This window comes from Bufo gargarizans, chromosome 5 (assembly GCF_014858855.1).
Source record: "Bufo gargarizans isolate SCDJY-AF-19 chromosome 5, ASM1485885v1, whole genome shotgun sequence".
NCBI lineage: Eukaryota > Metazoa > Chordata > Amphibia > Anura > Bufonidae > Bufo > Bufo gargarizans.
This window is the reverse complement of record NC_058084.1, coordinates 376,404,047-376,423,347: the sequence shown is the minus strand read 5'-3', so window position 1 is coordinate 376,423,347 and position 19,301 is coordinate 376,404,047. Positions and strand designations below refer to the sequence as shown.

Below are 19,301 nucleotides of genomic sequence, written 5' to 3'. Positions count from 1 at the left end.
CTTCTAAAAATGCCTGAAAGCTGCCTGAAAGTCTTCAGAGTTGAACAACATAAAGGGTAAGGCAATGTTTATGTCTTACTACTTTGTTTACTTATATATTTTTTTAAGTAATTTAGCATTTTTTATTTGAATTTTGCTTTAAAAAGTAATTTAATCAAGGTTTCTTTAACAGCTTAGGCCAAGTTCGCATTGCAGTGTGAACACTGGGACTCCGATCATCTGGCGACTGGCCGGAGTCCGGCCACAAAATGCTATGATACTGTGCAGATCATCTGTCATAGCTGGATACCCACAGATGCAGCCAGTCAACTACGGCAGTCTGTTTCTCCACCGGAACAGACTGACGGAGTTCACAACATAGCCTTAGATACACATTCTGGCAGAAGAACAGCCTGCTGGAGTATACTCAGATACAACCAGCTATATGCTCTCTGACTATAATGTGGTCCAAGGCCATCTGGCCATATTCCGGCATACATGCTGGGTATCGTCTAAAGCGTTTTAGTTTTTTTTTTGTCCGGCCAAAACCCAGCTTAAATGCTGTAAGAAGGCCGGACCCCATTACAGTCAATCGCTGCTTCGGCTGGCAGTATCAAGCTATACCCGATATGGTATATTATGGCTGGCTGTTCTTCTAACAGAATGTATATTGCAGCTGTGAAAATATAGTTTTTATAATGCAATACATTATTTTAGCGTACTTGATTGATCGTAAAAATAAATAAAAAACTAATGGCAAAACAAGATATTATTCTGTTCAAAAAGGCTTTCACTGTGTAAAACTTAACAAAAATAACAATGATCGGCATATCAGGTATTGCTGCGTCCGTAACAACCTGCTCTATAAAAATATCACATGATATGCCCCTCAGGTGAATGCTGTAAAAAAATATGTGTCACCTTGTCTCACAAAAAGTGTAATACTAAGCGATCAAAAAGTCTTATGTACCCCAAAATGGTACCAATGGTCACCTCATCCCGCAAAAAAATGTCACCCATAAACCAATACATCAACATCTGCAATGCAAAAGCCATATGGCGCTCCTTCCGTTCTGAATCCTGCCATGTGCCCCCACAGTAGTTTACCACCACATATGTTGCCATATTCAGGAGAAAATGGGTAACAACTTATGGGGTGCTTTTTCTTCTGTTACCCCTTGTGAAAATGAAAAACTTGGGGCTAAAGCAAAATTTTACTGGAAGAAATGAAACTTTTCATTTTCACAGCCAAGTGTTTCCAAATTCCGTAAACCGCTTAGGGGGTCAAAGTGCTCAGTACCCCCCTAATATATTCTTTAAGAGGGGTAGTTTCCAAAACGGGGTCACTTTTTGAGGGTTTCCACTGTAGGGGTCTCTGCAAATACAAAATGGTGCCTAAAAACCATTCTAGCAAAATCTGCCTCCAAAATCCATATGGCGCTCCTTTCCTTGTGACCACTGCCATGTGCCCATAGGGCAGTTTACTGCCACATATGGGGTATTTCTGTAAACTGCCGAATCATATTAATATATATTGAGGTTTATTTTGCTGTTAACCCTTGCTGTGTTGCAAGAAAAAAAATTAACTAATTAATTTTGAAATTTCACCTCTATTTTTCTTTAATTCTTGTGGAACACCTCAAGGGTTAACAAAGTTTATTGAAGTTAATTTGAGGGGTGTAGTTTCTAAAATGGGGTTATTTATGGGTGCTTTCCGTTACGTAAGCCCATCAAAATCACTTTATAACTGAATTGGTGCTTAAAAAAAATTGTTTGGGAAATTTTGTAGAAAATGTGAAAAATTGCTTCTAGACATATGGGGAATGTTGATTGATAACTATTTATGAGGAATTAATGTCTGTTTTAAAAGTAGAAAAATGCTCATTTTGAAAATTTTGAATTTTTCTAAATGTTTTGATTATTTTATAAATAAAGGTAAAATATATTGAGTCAAATTTTCCACTGCCATGAAGACCTTTAGACCAGTCTTGTTTACATCGAAAAAAGTATCCACATGCGCCAAAAATTCTGTCCATATCCGTGATATATCTGCCCAGCAGAAACTTTAGACCAACTCTAAATTGTTCTAATCTGCACCACTTTGTTATTTAGCCAGAATAGTGGAGGTTCAGCTTCATCTAAAGGTGCATTTACGTGAGTGTAACTGTTTTGTGGTGCGCAAACCGCGGAACCTGGCCGCGTGCACGCTGCATCACAGGGCAGACCCTTCCGTTTTCTTCAAAAAGATAGGAAATGTCCTATACTTTCTTGTGTTGAAAAAAAAACACAGCGTAATACAGTACCCAGCGATGTGTATGCGATTAGACAAATCTCATGTACACTTCTGGGGTCATTTATCAAACTGGTGTAAAGTAGAACTGGCTTAGTTACCCATAGCAACCAATCAGATTCCACCTTTCATTTCCCAAAAGAGCTGTCAAAAATGAAAGGTGGAATCTAATTGGTTGCTATGGGCAACTAAGCCAGTTCTACTTTACACCAGTTTGGTAAATTACCCTATTTGCTTTTTTTTTCCTTCAGGCCTGTCATGCAGATTCTGAAGTCCACAACATCTCAATTCTTTGTGCACCCTTTTTAACACAAGGGTGAAATCTTCGGAAAAACACGCATCAAATCCGCACTCACTAAGAACCACAAGAAACATGTACGTTTGTTGTGCAGAAATGCACACAGAAAACTTATGTGGAATTCCTGCAAGGCGGCCTGCATCTGTGTGCAAGGAGCCTAAATGTGGGCCCATCTGTCTCAAGTAGTAAAAACTGGAAACACTTTGAAAACCGCATGCAGTTTTTCCAATGTGGTCATCTGAATAGAGCACAAAGGCATCCAGCTTCTGGCGAGGGCCAGCTACTTACGGTGCACATTTTGTCACGTAGAACATCAATGTGCATCCGACACAGTCTACTGAGCAGGTTAGTAACTGACAGAAATATTAACAGCGGAACATGAGGTCGGCACATAAGAGGAAGTGTGCGGGTGAACAACTACCTCATGGGTAATACAGCAGGAAGTTCACAAGTAATGACAGAAAAAAAGAGTTAGCCAATATCTCACTTTAGTGAGAAATACCTGACATTGCTAACATAACTGTGTGTCATGTGACCCTCCCGCCTTAAAGAGTTGTTGGAGGATTTTTTTAGAAAGAGTAGGGGATGGTAAAAAATAAATAACTCACCTGTACTCGCCCATTAAATTCCCTACTGCATCAGCTCCGATGGCCCCGACTGATCCTGCAGTGATGACGTGACCACTGTAGCCAATCGCTGGCCTCAGTGGTGACGCTTCAATCCCCAGCCAGCACCTCTAACACCATAAATAGTAGAGGGGACAAAGATATCAATCTGTACAATATTTCAAAGCAGATCTGTAGTCAGGCTGTGCTCTCCTTTACCCACATGGACATCATAGATGGGGTCCCCGGCTTAGAAACCCCTCTGTGAGCCGAAATGGAGAGCTTAGTGTCGAGACAGCTCCATTCTTCTATTAGCCAAATGGCACATCAATTGTGCTATCTGGCTAACAGAAGCAAACAAAAAAAATAAAAAATAAAAACACCTACTTATAAACCTGGCATATTCATGAGGTGAGCGCTCCCCCTCGCGTCCTTCTGCCTCGGTCAGTGGTGACGGACAGCTGGTATGTGTCTGCCTCTGTAACTGAGAGACCAATCTATTTCACAGCTACTACAATATTTTTTGATCTATCTGGAGAATGTTTCTTAGAACTTTGCATTTTGCCATTCCTCTGTTACTCCTCCAATAAACGCAAGAATACGTTGATTTCAGGCACGGGATTTCAGGTGCAGAGGACAGTGATGTCAGGGGGATACTAGGCTGGCTTACAGTCAGACAGAGGGGGAGTTATCGTCGAGTAACGCCTGGGGGTCCGGGCACTCGCAGCAATCGATAACACCCCTGGGCACTTGCGAGCTCATCTGCACATGGCTTTAAAGGGGTATTCCCATCTCAGACAATAGGGGCATATAGAAAGAGAGGTTCAAAGGGGGCTATAGTTAACCCAGACAGGACTAGATTAAGATCCCACGAAGGAACCGCAGGTCTTAGGGTACTTTCACACTAGCGTTTTTCTTTTCCGGCATAGAGTTCCGTCACAGGGGCTCAATACCGGAAAAGAACTGATCAGGCATATCCCAATGCATTCTGAATGGAGAGTAATCCGTTCAGGATGCATCAGGATGTCTTCAGTTCAGTCGTTTTGACTGATCAGGCAAAAGATAAAACTGTAGCATGCTGCGGTTTTATCTATGGCGAAAAAAAACGGAAGACTTGCCTGAATGCCTTGTCCTGACGGATCTTTTTTAGCACCCTAGGTATCAATGGAAAGGGAGGAAAAGCATATGCTAGGTGAAAGTCCCATTTTTGGGACAGGGCATCCACCCCTATGTTCCCGTCGAGGGGTTTAGGGAAAATCATTTTTTGAGTTTTGAGTTTACTATGGAGGCAAACAGATCCACTTGTGGGGTCATCCCCTATAAAGCTGTTATCTGTAGAAAGACCTAATTCTCTATACTCCACTCTGTCTACTTCAGTGATACCCTGCTTAAGAAGTCTGCCTTTGTGTTTAAAGACCCTTTTAGATGAGCCTCCGCCTAGGAAAATATTTTTTCTGCCATTCAACTTAATCCCACACTTCTTGTTCCCCCTTGATGGTTTATATAGGCTACTACCGTCATGTTGTCCGATCTTATTTAAATGTCCTTTCCCACTATATATTAGGATAGTGCCTTTGGAGCTTCCCAAAACGCACAGAATTCCCTCTGGTTTGATGAGAGATTCATCTGATCCTCGGACCATTGGTCTTGACAGGAGTGATGAGAGCAATAAGCTCCCCATCCCCACAGACTTGCATCGGTCGTGATAACCTGTAGATGACTGGGAGACCAGGCAACTCCTTCCCTCAGGTGATCTGTATTTATCCATCACTGTAGGGAATGTTTTACCCAAAGTGGAATCTGAACTGTTTGATCTAGAGATTCCTGACTTCTGTTCCAACACCCTAACAACCACTGCTGGAGGATCCGAGTGTGGAATTGAGCCTATTTGACTGCGGAAATACATGATGTTAGTGTGCCCAACAGTTTCATAGCTTCCATGATCGTACAGACTGACTGATTTTGGAAGCTTGAGGCTTTCCCTATTACTTCTGTCAACTTTTCACGGGAGAAAGGTTTGACAGAAACACAAAGGGGTTAGCATAAGTACAATTTATATAGCATCCCCCAAGTGGAAGTAACAACAGCAGGACCCATAGAGGACTCCATCTGGCCTGATCCTAATTCCGACATACTGTCAGGCCTCTGCAAGGTCTGTCCCCCTTACTCCCAGCACCTCAATAACCCAACTAGGGAACGGGTGCTGCCTGCATCCCTCATGTGCCTAGCCATAATGAATCCAGTATAGCCACCTCTGCCTCCCTTCACAGAAGAGGACCCACAGCAAGTGCCGTGAGGAATAATCCGTCTCCCACCTGGAGGGACAGGAAGACATTGAGGAGGAGCCGAAGGAGGGTCAAATTTATTCTTCCTGTCCCTACCTGGTTGGAGGCGGGTCATCTCTCATGGTATGCCGTCATGGCGGATGAAAGGGAAAATAGAACATGTATTTTTTGTGGTGCGGAGGCATGGAGAGAAACCCCTCCATAGTGCTTCCGTGGGGTTCCGTGCCTCCGTTACGCACCTTCTGTATTTCACTTGAATGGGTCTGCCTCCTTGATGCGGTGCAAAAACGGCCAGGGCCCTTATATCGCAGAACTGCTGTTTGCGGGCTGCAATAGAGGCCCGGCCGGCAACAGGTCGTGTGCTTGAGCTCTAATAGCATTAGTCATGCAAATGCAATCAACATCTTGCTTCCATAACTGAAGAACGAGTCACCAGTATTTAAAGGGAACCTGTCACCAGGATTTTGGGTATAGAGCTGAGGACATTGGTTGCTAGATGGCCACTAACACATCCGCAATATCCAGTCCCCATAGCGCTGTGTGCTTTTATTGTGTATAAAAACAGATTTGATACATATGCAAATTAACATAAAAGAGTCATATCTTACTTGTGTGAGCACAGAAGAGTCATATTTTCAAGCTCTGACTCATCTCAGGTTAATTTGCATATGTATCAAATCGGTTTTTATACACAATAAAAGCACACAGAGCTATGGGGACTGGATATTGCGGATGTGCTAGCGGCCATCTAGCAACCCATGTCCTCAGCTCTATACACAAAATCCAGGTGACAGGTTCCCTTTAAAGGGACACTGACAGGCCCAAAAAGCATATTTAGGTATATATATATATATATATATATATATATATATGACAGTACATGTCATATAAAGTGTATTAGAATCATCTAAGTATCCCCCCTGTCCACCTTATAAATACAGTAAAAAGAAGTTTTATAACCTGCTTGTCTCGTGTTCAATCTGCCCAAGGGGCGGTGTTACATCTCAACTTGCGCCCAGCCAGCCTCGCCACAACTGCCGTTTGAAGCGCCGCCCAGCTAATCAATATTCACTTCACTGGGCGGCTACTAGTGTCCCCGGCCATCTTCAGCGCATGCGCCCGGCACCCTCACTGGCTGGGATCGCATCGCGCCTGCGCACAGTCTGATTCCAAGAGGCCGATGCAGCCTCTGCTTAATGCGCATGCGCCGGGCACAGCAGCGCTTCAGAGTAGCCGCCCAGCGAAGTGAATATTGATGAGCTGGGCGGCGCTTCAAACGGCAGTTGAGGCGAGGCTGGCTGGGCGCAAGTTGAGATGAAACACCGCCCCTTGGGCAGATTGAACACGATGAAAGCAGGTTATAAAACTTATTTTTACTGTATTTATAAGGTGGACAGGGGGGATACTTAGATGATTCTAATACACTTTATATGACCTGTGCTGTCATATATATACCTAAATATGCTTATTGGGCCTGTCAGTGTCCCTTTAATGCCAAAGATTTCTCAGACAACCCATTCTAATTGAGAAAGCCAGTCGGATGACTAATGAAACATCGTCAAGAAAAAAAAAAATAATACAAGGCGTCTGATTGCTCTGGATCCGCAAAACACACTACGGACGTGTGAATGGACCCTCATAAGAATAGATGCTCCAGGAAGATGTAAGGAGATACTAAAAACAGACATGTCAGGAGCGGTGACAGGTCCACATGAATGCTAGGATCAAAGTAAAATACAATAGAGAGAGGGTGAGGGAAAATATGTCATTACCAGATATTTCTGGCAGAGCTCATCTCCCAAAGGAACAAAGGATCGGGCATATTAACCTCCAACATGCTGATCCTTCTTTTCCAGATGTCCACGCCAACACAGAGATAAATTTATCGCAGAGCTTCAGTAGTGAGCCAAGCTAAATCCTAGCGTTCTGCAAACATGTTTACCCCTCCAAACATAAGAGGTAAAAGGCTTTAGCAGAACCACCCTGAAGTAAGCAGAACTTTCTCTGCCAGACAGGATTCAACGGAAGAAATAACACAGATGAACCGCCAAAGAATATGCACAAAAAGAGCCATTTATTCTGCAACGCGATCCTTCCCCTGTGGGAAGAAAGAGTACGGCTCATGTTTGTTAAGAAGGTAAATTCCAGGGCTTCAGCTACGACTGCAGACCAGTGATCTCAATGTGCCAAAACCAAGTACCCCCTGACCAAACATTGTGCAGCCTATTATAAGCTCTGCATAGGGACAGCGGCATGTACGACATGTAAAGACCGAGGACGTAGACTGCATAATACAGTATAACAAGGGTGTGAGGTCCATCCAGACATACACCACTACTATCACTGTGCTGCTGCCATGTCCACCCGCCTGGTTTATTAGGAGTTAGTAAGGCCGGGTTCACATCTGCGTTTTGAGCTCTGGCACTGTAATCCGGTTACTGTATCCAGCGTACATGTTGGCTTTCAGCCTGGCAAAAAACACTACACGCAACATTATTTGGCCAAAAGTCGGCATATATGCCGCAAAAAGCAGCCGGATTACCATCAGATCCCATTGCAGTGAATGGGGATCCGGCGTGTGCGCAGTGGTATCCGGCAATGCCGCATACGGTGAACTCTGCCAGAGTTCACAGCGCAGATGTGAACTGAGCCTAAGAGAGCTGCATAATACTGGAAATGAACACAGGATGCTGGTTCTTGTGTAACTTAGGCTGCATTCACATCTCAGTTTCGGAGATCCGATGCAAATGCTGTCGACCGGTCAAAGAAATAATTAGAGAGGATCCGGCAGGCTGTTCACAGATCTCAGAACGAAGTCTTAGCTTTAGAGCTCATGCAGACAAACGTGTGCTGGCAGGGCCCGTGCTGCGGACCGCAAATTGCAGTCCGCAATGCACAGGCACCGGCCGTAGGGCCGCCGTATGCGGACGCGGAACCATTCACTTGAATGGGGTCCACGATCCGCATCAGATGCTTGACACCGCTGCGGAGGCATGGACAGAAACCCCATGGAAACACTCCAAAATGCTTCCGTGCTCTTGTTCCGCACAGACCTTCCGGATTGCAGATCCATTCAAGTTAACGGGTCCGCATACGTGATGTGGGGTTTGCAAACGGTCGGTGCCCAAGTATTGCATACTCGCTGGCTGCAGTACAGCCACGGATGGGGACAGTAGGGGTCCCCAAAGAGAAGTCAGGGACAGTTACTTACCCCACTGCTGCATACACAGCGCTCAATAAGCTCTGTGTTAAAAAGTCAGGAAGTGGCAGAGCTGCTCCAGTCCTCGGGATCCCGTGATAATGGGGGGCCAGATGTCTGCACAAGATCAGCTCTGCAGTAAGGGCTCATGCACACAAGCGTGTGCCACGTGCCCGTGCTGCGGACCAAAAATAGCGGTCCACAATGCACAGGCACCGTCTGTGTGCACACCGTTTGCGGATGTGGACATACTGACTTGAATGGGTCAGCGATCTACAAGAGATGTTCCACATCCTAAAAAAATAGGACATGTTCTATTCTTTTGGCGGTGCAGAGGGACGGACCACAAAAAGATAGGTGAAGTCCTATCTGGCGGATGCGGACCCATTCAAGTCAAAGAGTTCGCATCTGTACCACGGCCAATTCCCCTATAGTGGGGTCCGGCCGTTTATGGTCCGCAATATGGGCACTGAGCGCTAATGTGCATGAGCCCTAAGGCTGTACAACCTTGTATATCCTCTCTAGGGGCTGTATTCTCCCTGTAAAGCCTCATTCACTCGTCAGTGTTACATGGACGTGTGCTGTACGTGTTCTCCACGGACAGCACACGTTCCCATTTATTTTAATGTGTGTATTCAGACATCAGTGTTTAAGCACAGTCCGTGCGTCAGTGTTTTAGCAGGGATGCATGCTCTATTTTGTCCGTATTCACGGATCCATCACGTCCATTATAGTCTATGGGTCCGTGTTTCACGGATCATTAACAAGAAATGCTTTGAAAAAAAAAAAATCAGCTGTTCAGTGTCAGTGAAACACGGACAGCAAAAAACGGACACACGGATCCTTCACAGACAGCTTCACAGATGCATCACTGACCACCTGATTTGAGCACGGACGTGTGAATGAGGTTTAACTGGGGCTAACATGTCAACTGGTATCACAGATGACAAATGGGAGTGCAAAAAAAACGGACCCACGGACCAAACACAGATTCTTCACAGAAATCTTCACGGATGAATCACTGACCCTCTTATCAAGAATTTCACGAACAAGTGAATAAGGCCTAATTCCAAAAAAACATGATATAATGTACTGCACTGTGTGTGAGAAATAAACCTGAAACTTAAAAAGCAATCAAATAGTATCAAAATGGTACCAATAAAAAGGTCTTTGAATGCAGCGACATGAAAAAAAAAAAATTAAATCACATTTCAAGAAAAAGTGTTTCGATCTCCTGTCTTTTCGAGTCTGGCTGCTGTAGATAAAATGTGCCTCCTACAACTTCACTGTTCAGACTCCTCACCCGTAACATAAAGCAGGTGCCAACCGACAGATGACGTCAGCGGAGGAAACCAATTTATTCTTCACATTGGGACTGAGAGAGGAATATGACTCACAGCAAGACGTCTTCTGTATGAGCACAGCGACGTGACAGGACAGCGGGGCCGATTTACTAATCCTGCAACCTCCGCACTCTAGCTGTTCTGAGACTACAACTCCCACAATCCTCCTTTCACTTCTATGGGAGTTACAAGAGCAGACAAGTATGTGTGCATGCTGGGAGTTGTAGTTTGACGGAGAAAAGTGCTGATCCCTGATCTAGACAATGCAAACAGACCAGTCTGAAGGTGGATCATCTTTATCACAGTGGCTGAGGCTGGATGACAAATTTGGTTGTTTACTTTGTGGCAATATTTCGGCACACACTGAAAGATCTTGGCCCACTTACCTTTTCGGCTAAGCGACCTTCCAGTCAAGTAAAGTGATTTTTTATTTGGGGGCACTTTAGGGGGGATCCTGCTGTGGCCTGCCTTCCTTTGACTATATCAGTCCGAGCGCTCGGCACTTACCTCTGCAAAGACGGTATAGAAGTCCTTGCAGAGTCAGTGACAGTAAGGGCGCTTTCACACGAGCGGATGCCCTGCGTGTAATCCGCTGCGTGAAAGAGAGCCAAGCCCCGTCCCGGACAGCAGAGACACGGGGCATTAACATGAATGATAATGCTCTGTGCCTCTCTGTCACCTTTTTACTACAAAATCACAGGGACAACTTTATCTCACTGTGATTTTGTAGTAAAAAGGTGACAGAGAGGCACGGAGCATTATCAGTCATGTTACTGCTCCGTGTCTCTGCTGTCCGGAACGGGGCTTGGCTCTCTTTCACGCTGCGGATGACACGCGCGGCATCCGCTCGCGAGAAAGAGCCCTAAGGCTCCGCATAGGGAAGGCAGGGACATTTTCTGTTACCATCCCTCACCTCCCCATCGCTGTATACACAATTTCTGCAGTGTATACAGATCAGGAAGCTGCAACTTAAATAAAAGTATTTCAGTTCCACAATGTACATGATAAAAATGTGGAAACTATTTTCACCCTTTTTCTTTACATTGTCCTGTATATAAAAAATATAAGTGAAAGTAGAGGGATGGCACTCAACACCTGAGGTGTATGGAAAAATAGTGTTTAATAAAGAATAGCTGATGTTAAAAATATATTAAATATAATGGCTGTATATGTACATAATTAGATAAATAAGTACATGATGGTAATCAAGATTAAAAGATAAAAAACACAAATATAAAAAATACAATAAAAAATATATGAGTGAAAAATATGAGGGTGGTTAAATGTCAATTCAATTAGATCCTGCTGGAAAAAAAGGATGAATCCTGCTGGAAAAAGAAACAGATAATCTGCTGAAAAAAAGTCTTTTTCTTATATTGTAATGACCAGTGATATGGTGGCCAATATTATCCTGGTACAGTGTCAATGGTGTGGAATCCTGTTGGGAGAGAAAGATGCTCCTTCCTATAAAAGGTCTAATTCATATATCCCAAGATTTTGGGTTTAAAACTCAATCCAATTCTGGTATTGATTATTTATTTACAGATCCAGTGTTGGTGGGCTGTGGAATAGAGACTGCTTAGTAAGCAGGTACGTTACCCTCCTTGCGGCTGTTGATGCAGCTGTTCAGCGGCTCCTGTCCGGGCGGCGATGTCCACGTGTGCCGTTCCCGCTCGCTGGTATCCGCCGTTGGTTGCTATTAGGTGTCGTCACTTCCGGTGACGTCACCTGCGTTCCTCGGATCTCCCGCTCAGTGCTGATGGAGCTTGCCACGTGGAGGCTAATGGCGGGAAGTGGAGACGCTGTAGCTTTTTAGGAGGGAAGTGGATAGATAGCTCCGGAGCTCCTCTGTAGTTGTGGGATCCTTCTTATTCGTTGCTAGCTAGATGTCATAGGCTTACTCAATGCCCCATACGCGTTTCAGAGCTTCCTGCTCCTTCATCAGTGGGAATGAGTAGCCTATTTCTTTTTGGGAATATATATGCATCTGATTAGGTCCAATTAGTGGATATGGGTGTGGTTAAAGTTTTTTTCAGATATGGGAGTGGTCAACAGTTTGTTTAAAAAAATAAAAACATAAAAATCCCAAAAATAAAAATAAAGCCCCTTGTATCGCTGAAAAAAGGTGCCAAAAATTGTTTACGTAACTAGATGGAAAAAAAGTTAAGGGGGCTCTGGCAGCGCTAAAGCCCGACCATTAGCGTAGGTGATGTCACCAGGGACACTGCTAGGTGGAAGCCTCCTCCTAGCAGTGCAATAATGTAAAAGCCCTTGCCCTCCGCTATACTGTACAGCGCAGGGAAAGGGGGAGCACTGGAGCATGAAATGCTCATGTCAGAGGGGCTGGGTGGGGGAAGAAGGGGATATGTCCGAGTTCAGCTCTGAACCTGGACAACCCCTTTAAGGCCACCTGCACAGATTGTGGACTATGTGCGTTTTACCGTGTGGATTCTTGTGCGGAAAAACTAGTGTAAGGCCTCATGCACACGACCGTTGTGTGTTTTGCGGTCCGCAAATTGCAGATCCGCAAAACACGGATGGCGTCCATGTGCGTTCTGCAATTTGAGGAACAGCGCGGGCAGCCATTAATATAACTGCCTATTCTTGTCCGCAAAACGGACAAGAATAGGACAGGTTATATTTTTTTTATGGAATGGAGCAACGGATGCGGACAGCACACGGAGTGCTGTCCGCATCTTTTGCGGCCCTATTGAAGTGAATGGGTCCGCATCAGAGCCGCAAATACTGCGGCTCGGATGAGGACCAAAACAACGGTTGTGTGCATGAGGCCTAACACAGTACCAGTGAAGTGTAGGAGAGTAGACAAATCTCATGTACACTGTGCTTTATTCTTAGGTGTGGGAATTGACTAGCAGTGCGGATTTTGAAATCCGCAGTGTCTCAATTGTTTGTGCGATTTCTGGTGCGAACGTAACCCTTTTCAATGCCAAAACAGCATCAAATCTGCAAGTAACACGTGTGGATTCGGTGCAGAAACACACAGAAATCTGCACGAAAATCCTGCAAGTCTATCCGCATCCATATATAGGTAGCCTAAGGTTTTCAAAGCCAAGTCGTAAAAAAAAAAAAAATGAGCCGGGTCAGGAATCGGGATAAAATGAGCCAGCCGCTCCTAACTGCCGTTCTGAAGCCCCACCCAGCTCATCAATATTCACTTAGCTGGGCGGCGGCTACAACTCTCCCGACTCAAGTGCCCGGCACATGCGCATAAAGCAGAGGCTGCAGCACTTGAGTCCGGAGAGTTGTAGCCGCCGCCCAGCTAAGTGAATATTGATGAGCTGGGCGGGGCTTCAGAACTGCAGTTAGGAGCGGCTGGCTGGGCGCATTTTGTGATGAAACGCCGCCCCTTGGGCAGATTGGTGACCGGACAAGCAGGTTATATAACTTTATATTTTCGTACTTATAAGGTGGACAGGGGGGATACTTAGATCATTTTAATAGACTTTATAAGACCTGTACTCACGTATATATACCTAAATATGCTAATTGGGGCTGTCAGTGTCCCTTTAATAACTATTTCCCCCTTAGGCGCTAGAACCTGGGATCTTTTGATCCCTTGTCCTATTCACCCTAATTAGGGTGAATAGGATCTTACACTCTTACCATCTTACAATGGCAGCCAGGGCTTCAGTAGCGTCCTGGCTGCCATGGTTACATATTGGAGCCCCGCGATTACATTGCTGGGGTTCTGATCAGAACTGCCACTGCACCACCAATGAAAAGGGGTGTAGGGGACCCTGTGGCCATTTCCACCAATGATTGGGGGGGTTGGGGTGGGGGGGGGAGCGCACGGCGCCACCAATGATTCACTACTTGGGGAGGGGCCGCATTGTGCCAATGTTTTTAAGCCATTAGTACAAATACAGGAGGTGGGTGAGGGGTTAACTGCCGCTGATCGCAGCACCTCGTCATAGAGGCCGGGTGCCAGCTATGTGATTCTGCCGCCGGCACCCGCCTCCTGTATTTGTATTATACATTAGTTATCTTCATTGGTGGCGCAGTGGCCACAGTTCCTCCCCTCATTGGTGGCAGCGGCACAGGGGTGAGAAAGAGACTCCTTCTCCTCTGTACTGCTGAGGGAACATGGTGCTCGCTGAGAGCAGCATGCGCCATGTTCTCTGATACTAGGAGAGCGCAGCCTAGTATCGGTAAAGGGCAAATCCCGGTATCGAATTGATACTGGTACAGAAGTATCAATGGAGTATCGATAATTCGATACCCGATGCAACCCTAGTTCCCACAATTCTACAGTTCAGCACGCAGAGGAAGAGGTGATGCCTAATTATACGTGTGCAGGCCATCACTTCACTGCCCCTGACTGAAGACCTGTATGTGCCGGTAACATACAGATGAGACATTCAAGGCTCCTTTACACGGGTAGATCACCGATTGAAAAATCGTGCGAAAGTTATTAATTATAGAGTATAAAAGCAGTGAGCGACAAATGATACTCATTTAGTTTTTCATTCTTGTGATCAGGTGTAGACTAGGAAATTAAAGTAGAAATATTATGTCTATATTTTTAAACAATAAATTCTCCTCCATGTACCCATAATTAGAGTGCCTGCTCATTAATACCATATTTTTTAATTATTTAAAAGTGACAAGGGTGAGTCATAATTGAGCTAGAGCACCTGGTTCCAGAAAACCAGTGGAGAGCCGCCTTTTCTGCTATATATATTTTTAAAGTGGAAAAGAACCTAAAAGTGTCCCCAAGTTGTAACTGAATCCAAACTGACAGAAGGCGGGGCAACACAAGTAGGCAGGGCCGACACAAGCCACAAGTAGGCGGGGCATCAGAAGTAGGCGGGGACAGCAATACCATAGTGCAGCACTTAATACTGCCCCAGCAAAACCAAATACCACAGAATAAAATACTGCCCTATCACCATACTGAGGATGGCGACGCCTGGCCAGGAGTATAAGTACCTGATAAAACAAACACAAACTAATGCACACTCACAGGTCATGATTAAGAACCATCTGTTCGAAACGTGTTGACCGCTCCTGGTGTCATTTATGGAGATGTATATATATACTTTTAATGGATTAACGCTGGGTTCAGACCTGAGCGTTCTGAAAGGAGCGCTCTGTATGCGCGATTGTACCGGCGTTTGCAATCGCGCATACAGAGACAAGCGAACGCCCATTGTCGCGCGTTCCCAAAAGTCTATGTACGGGAACGTGCGACAAGACGCCCCAAAGAAGCTCATGTACTTCTTGGGGCGTCGGGCGTTTTACAGCGTGATCGTACGCGCTGTAAAACGCCCAGGTGAGAACCATTCCCATAGGGAATCATTGGTTTCTCCTTGTTGTGCTTGTTACAGCGCGTAGGAACCTGCTGTAAAACGCTCAGGTGTGAACCCAGCCTTAAACAAAATGGAGTTTTAGAGGATTTCTATTGCTAGATTTTTTTCTTCTTCATAAGTACCTGATGCTCCTAGTATTAATGCTGAGAGCAGTAGCGTACCTCGAATAGAGGAAGACCATGCAGCTGCTATAGGGCCTGTGGGGAAAAGGGTGAATGAAAAGCCCCGCCCCCTAATTACACTCATTACTGTCCAGCTCCAGTATAGTAGTATTCCTATTATCAGTGAAGTAAGCTAAAGGACCTGTGATTATGTCATCACAGGTCCTGTATTTCTAGTAAAGGTACAGCACAAACAATAGTGTAGTTCCCAGGTTAGATAAGGGCATCTGCCAAGACATGTGATGACATCATCATCGGTCCTTTACATGTAGTAAAGGAACTGTACAGAGCAATATCACAGGTCCTTCAAACCCCAACAGCATGGAGAAGAACTGCAGGATGAGCTCTCCGCTGAGACTAGAATGGAGTGGTAAGAGGAGGTCGTTACAGCCACTATTACCTCATCACGCAATAACCATAATATATAACTGATCACATATATCTGTACACACTGCCCTATTATACCTCATACATCAGTACACTGCTCTATATACATATATAGATGCAGTGTGTACAGGTATATTATATATACAGCAGTGTACTGATATGTGAGGTACGAGGTATAATAGATGCAGTGGGTACAGATATATTGTATATATAGCAGTGTACTGATATGTGAGGTACGAGGTATAATAGATGCAGTGTGTACAGATATATAGTATATACAGCAGTGTACTGATATGTGAGGTACGAGGTATAATAGATGCAGTGGGTACAGATATATGGTATATACAGCAGTGTACTGATATGTGAGGTACGAGGTATAATAGATGCAGTGTGTACAGATATATAGTATATTCAGCAGTATATATGTACTGAAATGTGAGGTACAAGCTGTAATTTATACCTCATACCTCACATATCAGTACACTGCTGTATATACTGGCCAGGAAAGGGTAGCAGGAGGGGCTGGGGGCCCAATGTAGATTCTTGCAATGGTGGCCAATGAGAGCATCAGATCTTTATGTACCTGGCCAGCAGCCATGAGGAGGGTTTGGGCAGCCCTCTGAACATCGGCGCATCGGGAAATTTCCCTGTAGGGTATATGGCCCGTCCACCCCTGATTGCTGATGAAGACACCTGCAATGATCTGTACTGACAACTTTATGTGAATAAATCATTATAATGCAGGGAGCAGAGTTCACGAACAAGGTGCATGTTTCATGCAGTGAACACACCAGTCTGACACTGACCGAAATCATGGTGTACAGCACAGACGGTTCCACAGTGGGTGGGAAGGCGGCTCGATCTATTACACAGTCACACTTATACATAAATATAAGGGGTTGGCTGTGGGGCGTGTCCCACGAAAAATATTCTACAGTTTTCAAACCAGCACCTGGATCTGAGTAGCTCATTCATCAACCAATCCAATCAATTATCTACTCACGTACCCAGACAGACGACAATAAGTCGCGCGACAGATAGGGCACAACTACACTGCAACATTTGTAGCGCAACATTTTGTTGCACAAATGTCGCGCGACAATTTTTATAACGGCAGTCTATGGTGTCGCACCGCAACATGCAGCGACTGCAACGTAACAGTCGCAGAAAAATCCATCTTGAATGGATTTTCTGCGACTGTTGCGTCGCAGTATGTTGCAGTGCGACACCATAGACTGCCGTTATAAAAATTGTCGTGCAACAAATGTCGTTGTGTAGACGTAGCCTTAGGCCTCATGCACACAACCGTATGTATGAGGTTTTTCCGTGCCGATTCCTGTGCGGAAAAACCTCATCATATTACAGGACCAGCAAAGTGTATGAAATTACACAAATCTCACGTACACTTTGTGAATTTTGACCCGCCGTGCGGATTTCCGAATCTGCAGCTTGTCAATTATGTTTGCAGTTTTAGCTGCAGATTTCACCCTTTTCCAATGAAGCGTGAGATCTGCGGCAAAACCGCATCAAATCCGCCCCAAACGCTGCTGTTAGAAATTGCAGATTTCGGTGCGGATGTGGTACAGAAACGCACATGAATCCACATGGAAATTTGTGCGGATCTTTTGCACATTGAGAAGCACCATAAGGGATCGCAGTGTAGTGGTGCTAGCATAAAAATAAATGGGGTCACAGCACGACTCTCATGTGTGCCACGACCGCGACCCCGGAATCACAAAAAATCCAACAATGCTGGCAAATGTGGCACTGAGACCCCATTCATGTCTATGCTAACGATCCGTGGGTGTGACAGCGGTCATGCGACCGAGACCACGTGTAGCCGAATCCAATTTTCTCAGCAGCAGAAGCGGAGTGCCAGCTACAAATACCGCCATAAAAGGTTCTAGCTCAAGAATACGGTCTGCAGGAGGAGGTGGGTATTCTCTAACAGGATAACATCAGCCACATAGGCTTGTATAGCAACATGCTCACCATGGGTGCCCTGCATGCCAATGTGCCAACCAATGATGTACCAACCACTGACGCCCTGCATGCCAAAGTGGCAATTACTCATGCACAGACAGCAATGTGCCAACCACTGCTGGCCTGCATGCCAAAGTGCCAATGCCCCCACAGGGGCTAACATGAAAGTGCCAATCACAGATGCCCCTCAGCAGTTATGCCCTGGGCACTACATCACGTATATAAGCAGAGTATGGGTACAGTAGACTTCTCTCTGAAGTTGGAAACTTTGGCTGCAGCTGGCAGTGGCCATGCTGGGAAAGGACCCCGTACACACAGGTCTCCGTCCTTACCGCCTGGCACAGCTTGAGGGTGGCGCCGCTGGAGCGGGGGTAGCCTCTGTCTACGAGCCCCGGGCTTTGGTGCTGCACGTTACTGCTGCTGGCCGTGGTCCGGATCACCGTCACGTTGTGCTGGGACATGATACAGCCGCTGCCCCGTCCTCTGTGGTGACGAGCGGGCGGCGGGCAGGATGGGGGCAGCGGGGATGACGACAAGATGCTTCCACTTGTGGAGGGGCAGGCGCCGGCCCGCCCGAGTGCAGCCCCTTTCCTGGCCGTGTGTGCGCCTACACAGGACGCGCAGACGCCATCTCCTCGTCTGATACCACTGTAGTGCCACCCGGTATGGGAGGCTCTGAAACTACCCCACACAGGGCAGGGAGTGCCCTCAGGAAGCCCCATATGGGCTGCCACTAGAGATGAGCGAATTTCCGCTGCTAAAATTCGCTCACACTTCGTTTGGTGGTAAAAGGTGAATTGCGTTATGGATTCCGTTACCACGGACCATAACGCAATTCTATGACGGAATGCCTTTAGAGACATTCCGTTATTCATTCCGTCATAATAGAAGTTTATGGGCTGCAAAACGGATCCGTCCCTTTTCCGTTATGCAGGGGAGTCCGTTATGCATCCCTAAGCTAGGTCTACACGACAACATTTGTTGCGCGACAGATAGGGCGCAACATTTGTCGCGCGACAATTCTTATAATGGCAGTCTATGGTGTCGCACTGCAACATGCAACATGCTGCGAATGCGACGCAACAGTCGCAGAAAAATCCATCTCGAATGGATTTTCTGCGACTTGCGTCGCAGTCGCAACATGTTGCAGTGCGACACCATAGACTGCCATTATAAAAATTGTCGCGCGACAAATGTCGGTGTGTAGACCTAGCCTAAGGCTACTTTCACACTTGCGGCAGGACGGATCCGACAGGCTGTTCACCATGTCGGATCCGTCCTGCGGCTATTTCGCCGTGCCGCCGGACCGCCGCTCTGTCCCCATTGACTATAATGGGGACGGGGGCGGTGCACGGCGAAAGGCCGCCGGAATAAAATTACTGCATGTCAGGCTTTTTAGTCCGGCGGCTTTCGCCGCGCTGCGCCGGAGCTCCGCCCCGTC

General features: G+C 45.9%; 1 protein-coding gene across 2 annotated transcripts in view; it reads right to left on the bottom strand.

Annotated features, from left to right (window-relative positions):
- Nucleotides 1-18,511, bottom strand: part of CMTM7 (CKLF like MARVEL transmembrane domain containing 7) — a 51,013-nt gene extending 32,502 nt beyond the window's left edge. The window contains exon 1 of one of the 2 annotated variants that reach the window (XM_044294770.1): nt 18,193-18,511. In XM_044294770.1, coding sequence (XP_044150705.1) covers nt 18,193-18,321 — 129 coding nt within the window. In that variant the 5' untranslated portion in view covers nt 18,322-18,511. The remainder of the gene's footprint in view (nt 1-18,192) is intronic. The other variant, XM_044294768.1, reaches the window with a different exon arrangement.
- Between the last annotated feature and the right edge of the window lie 790 nt (nt 18,512-19,301).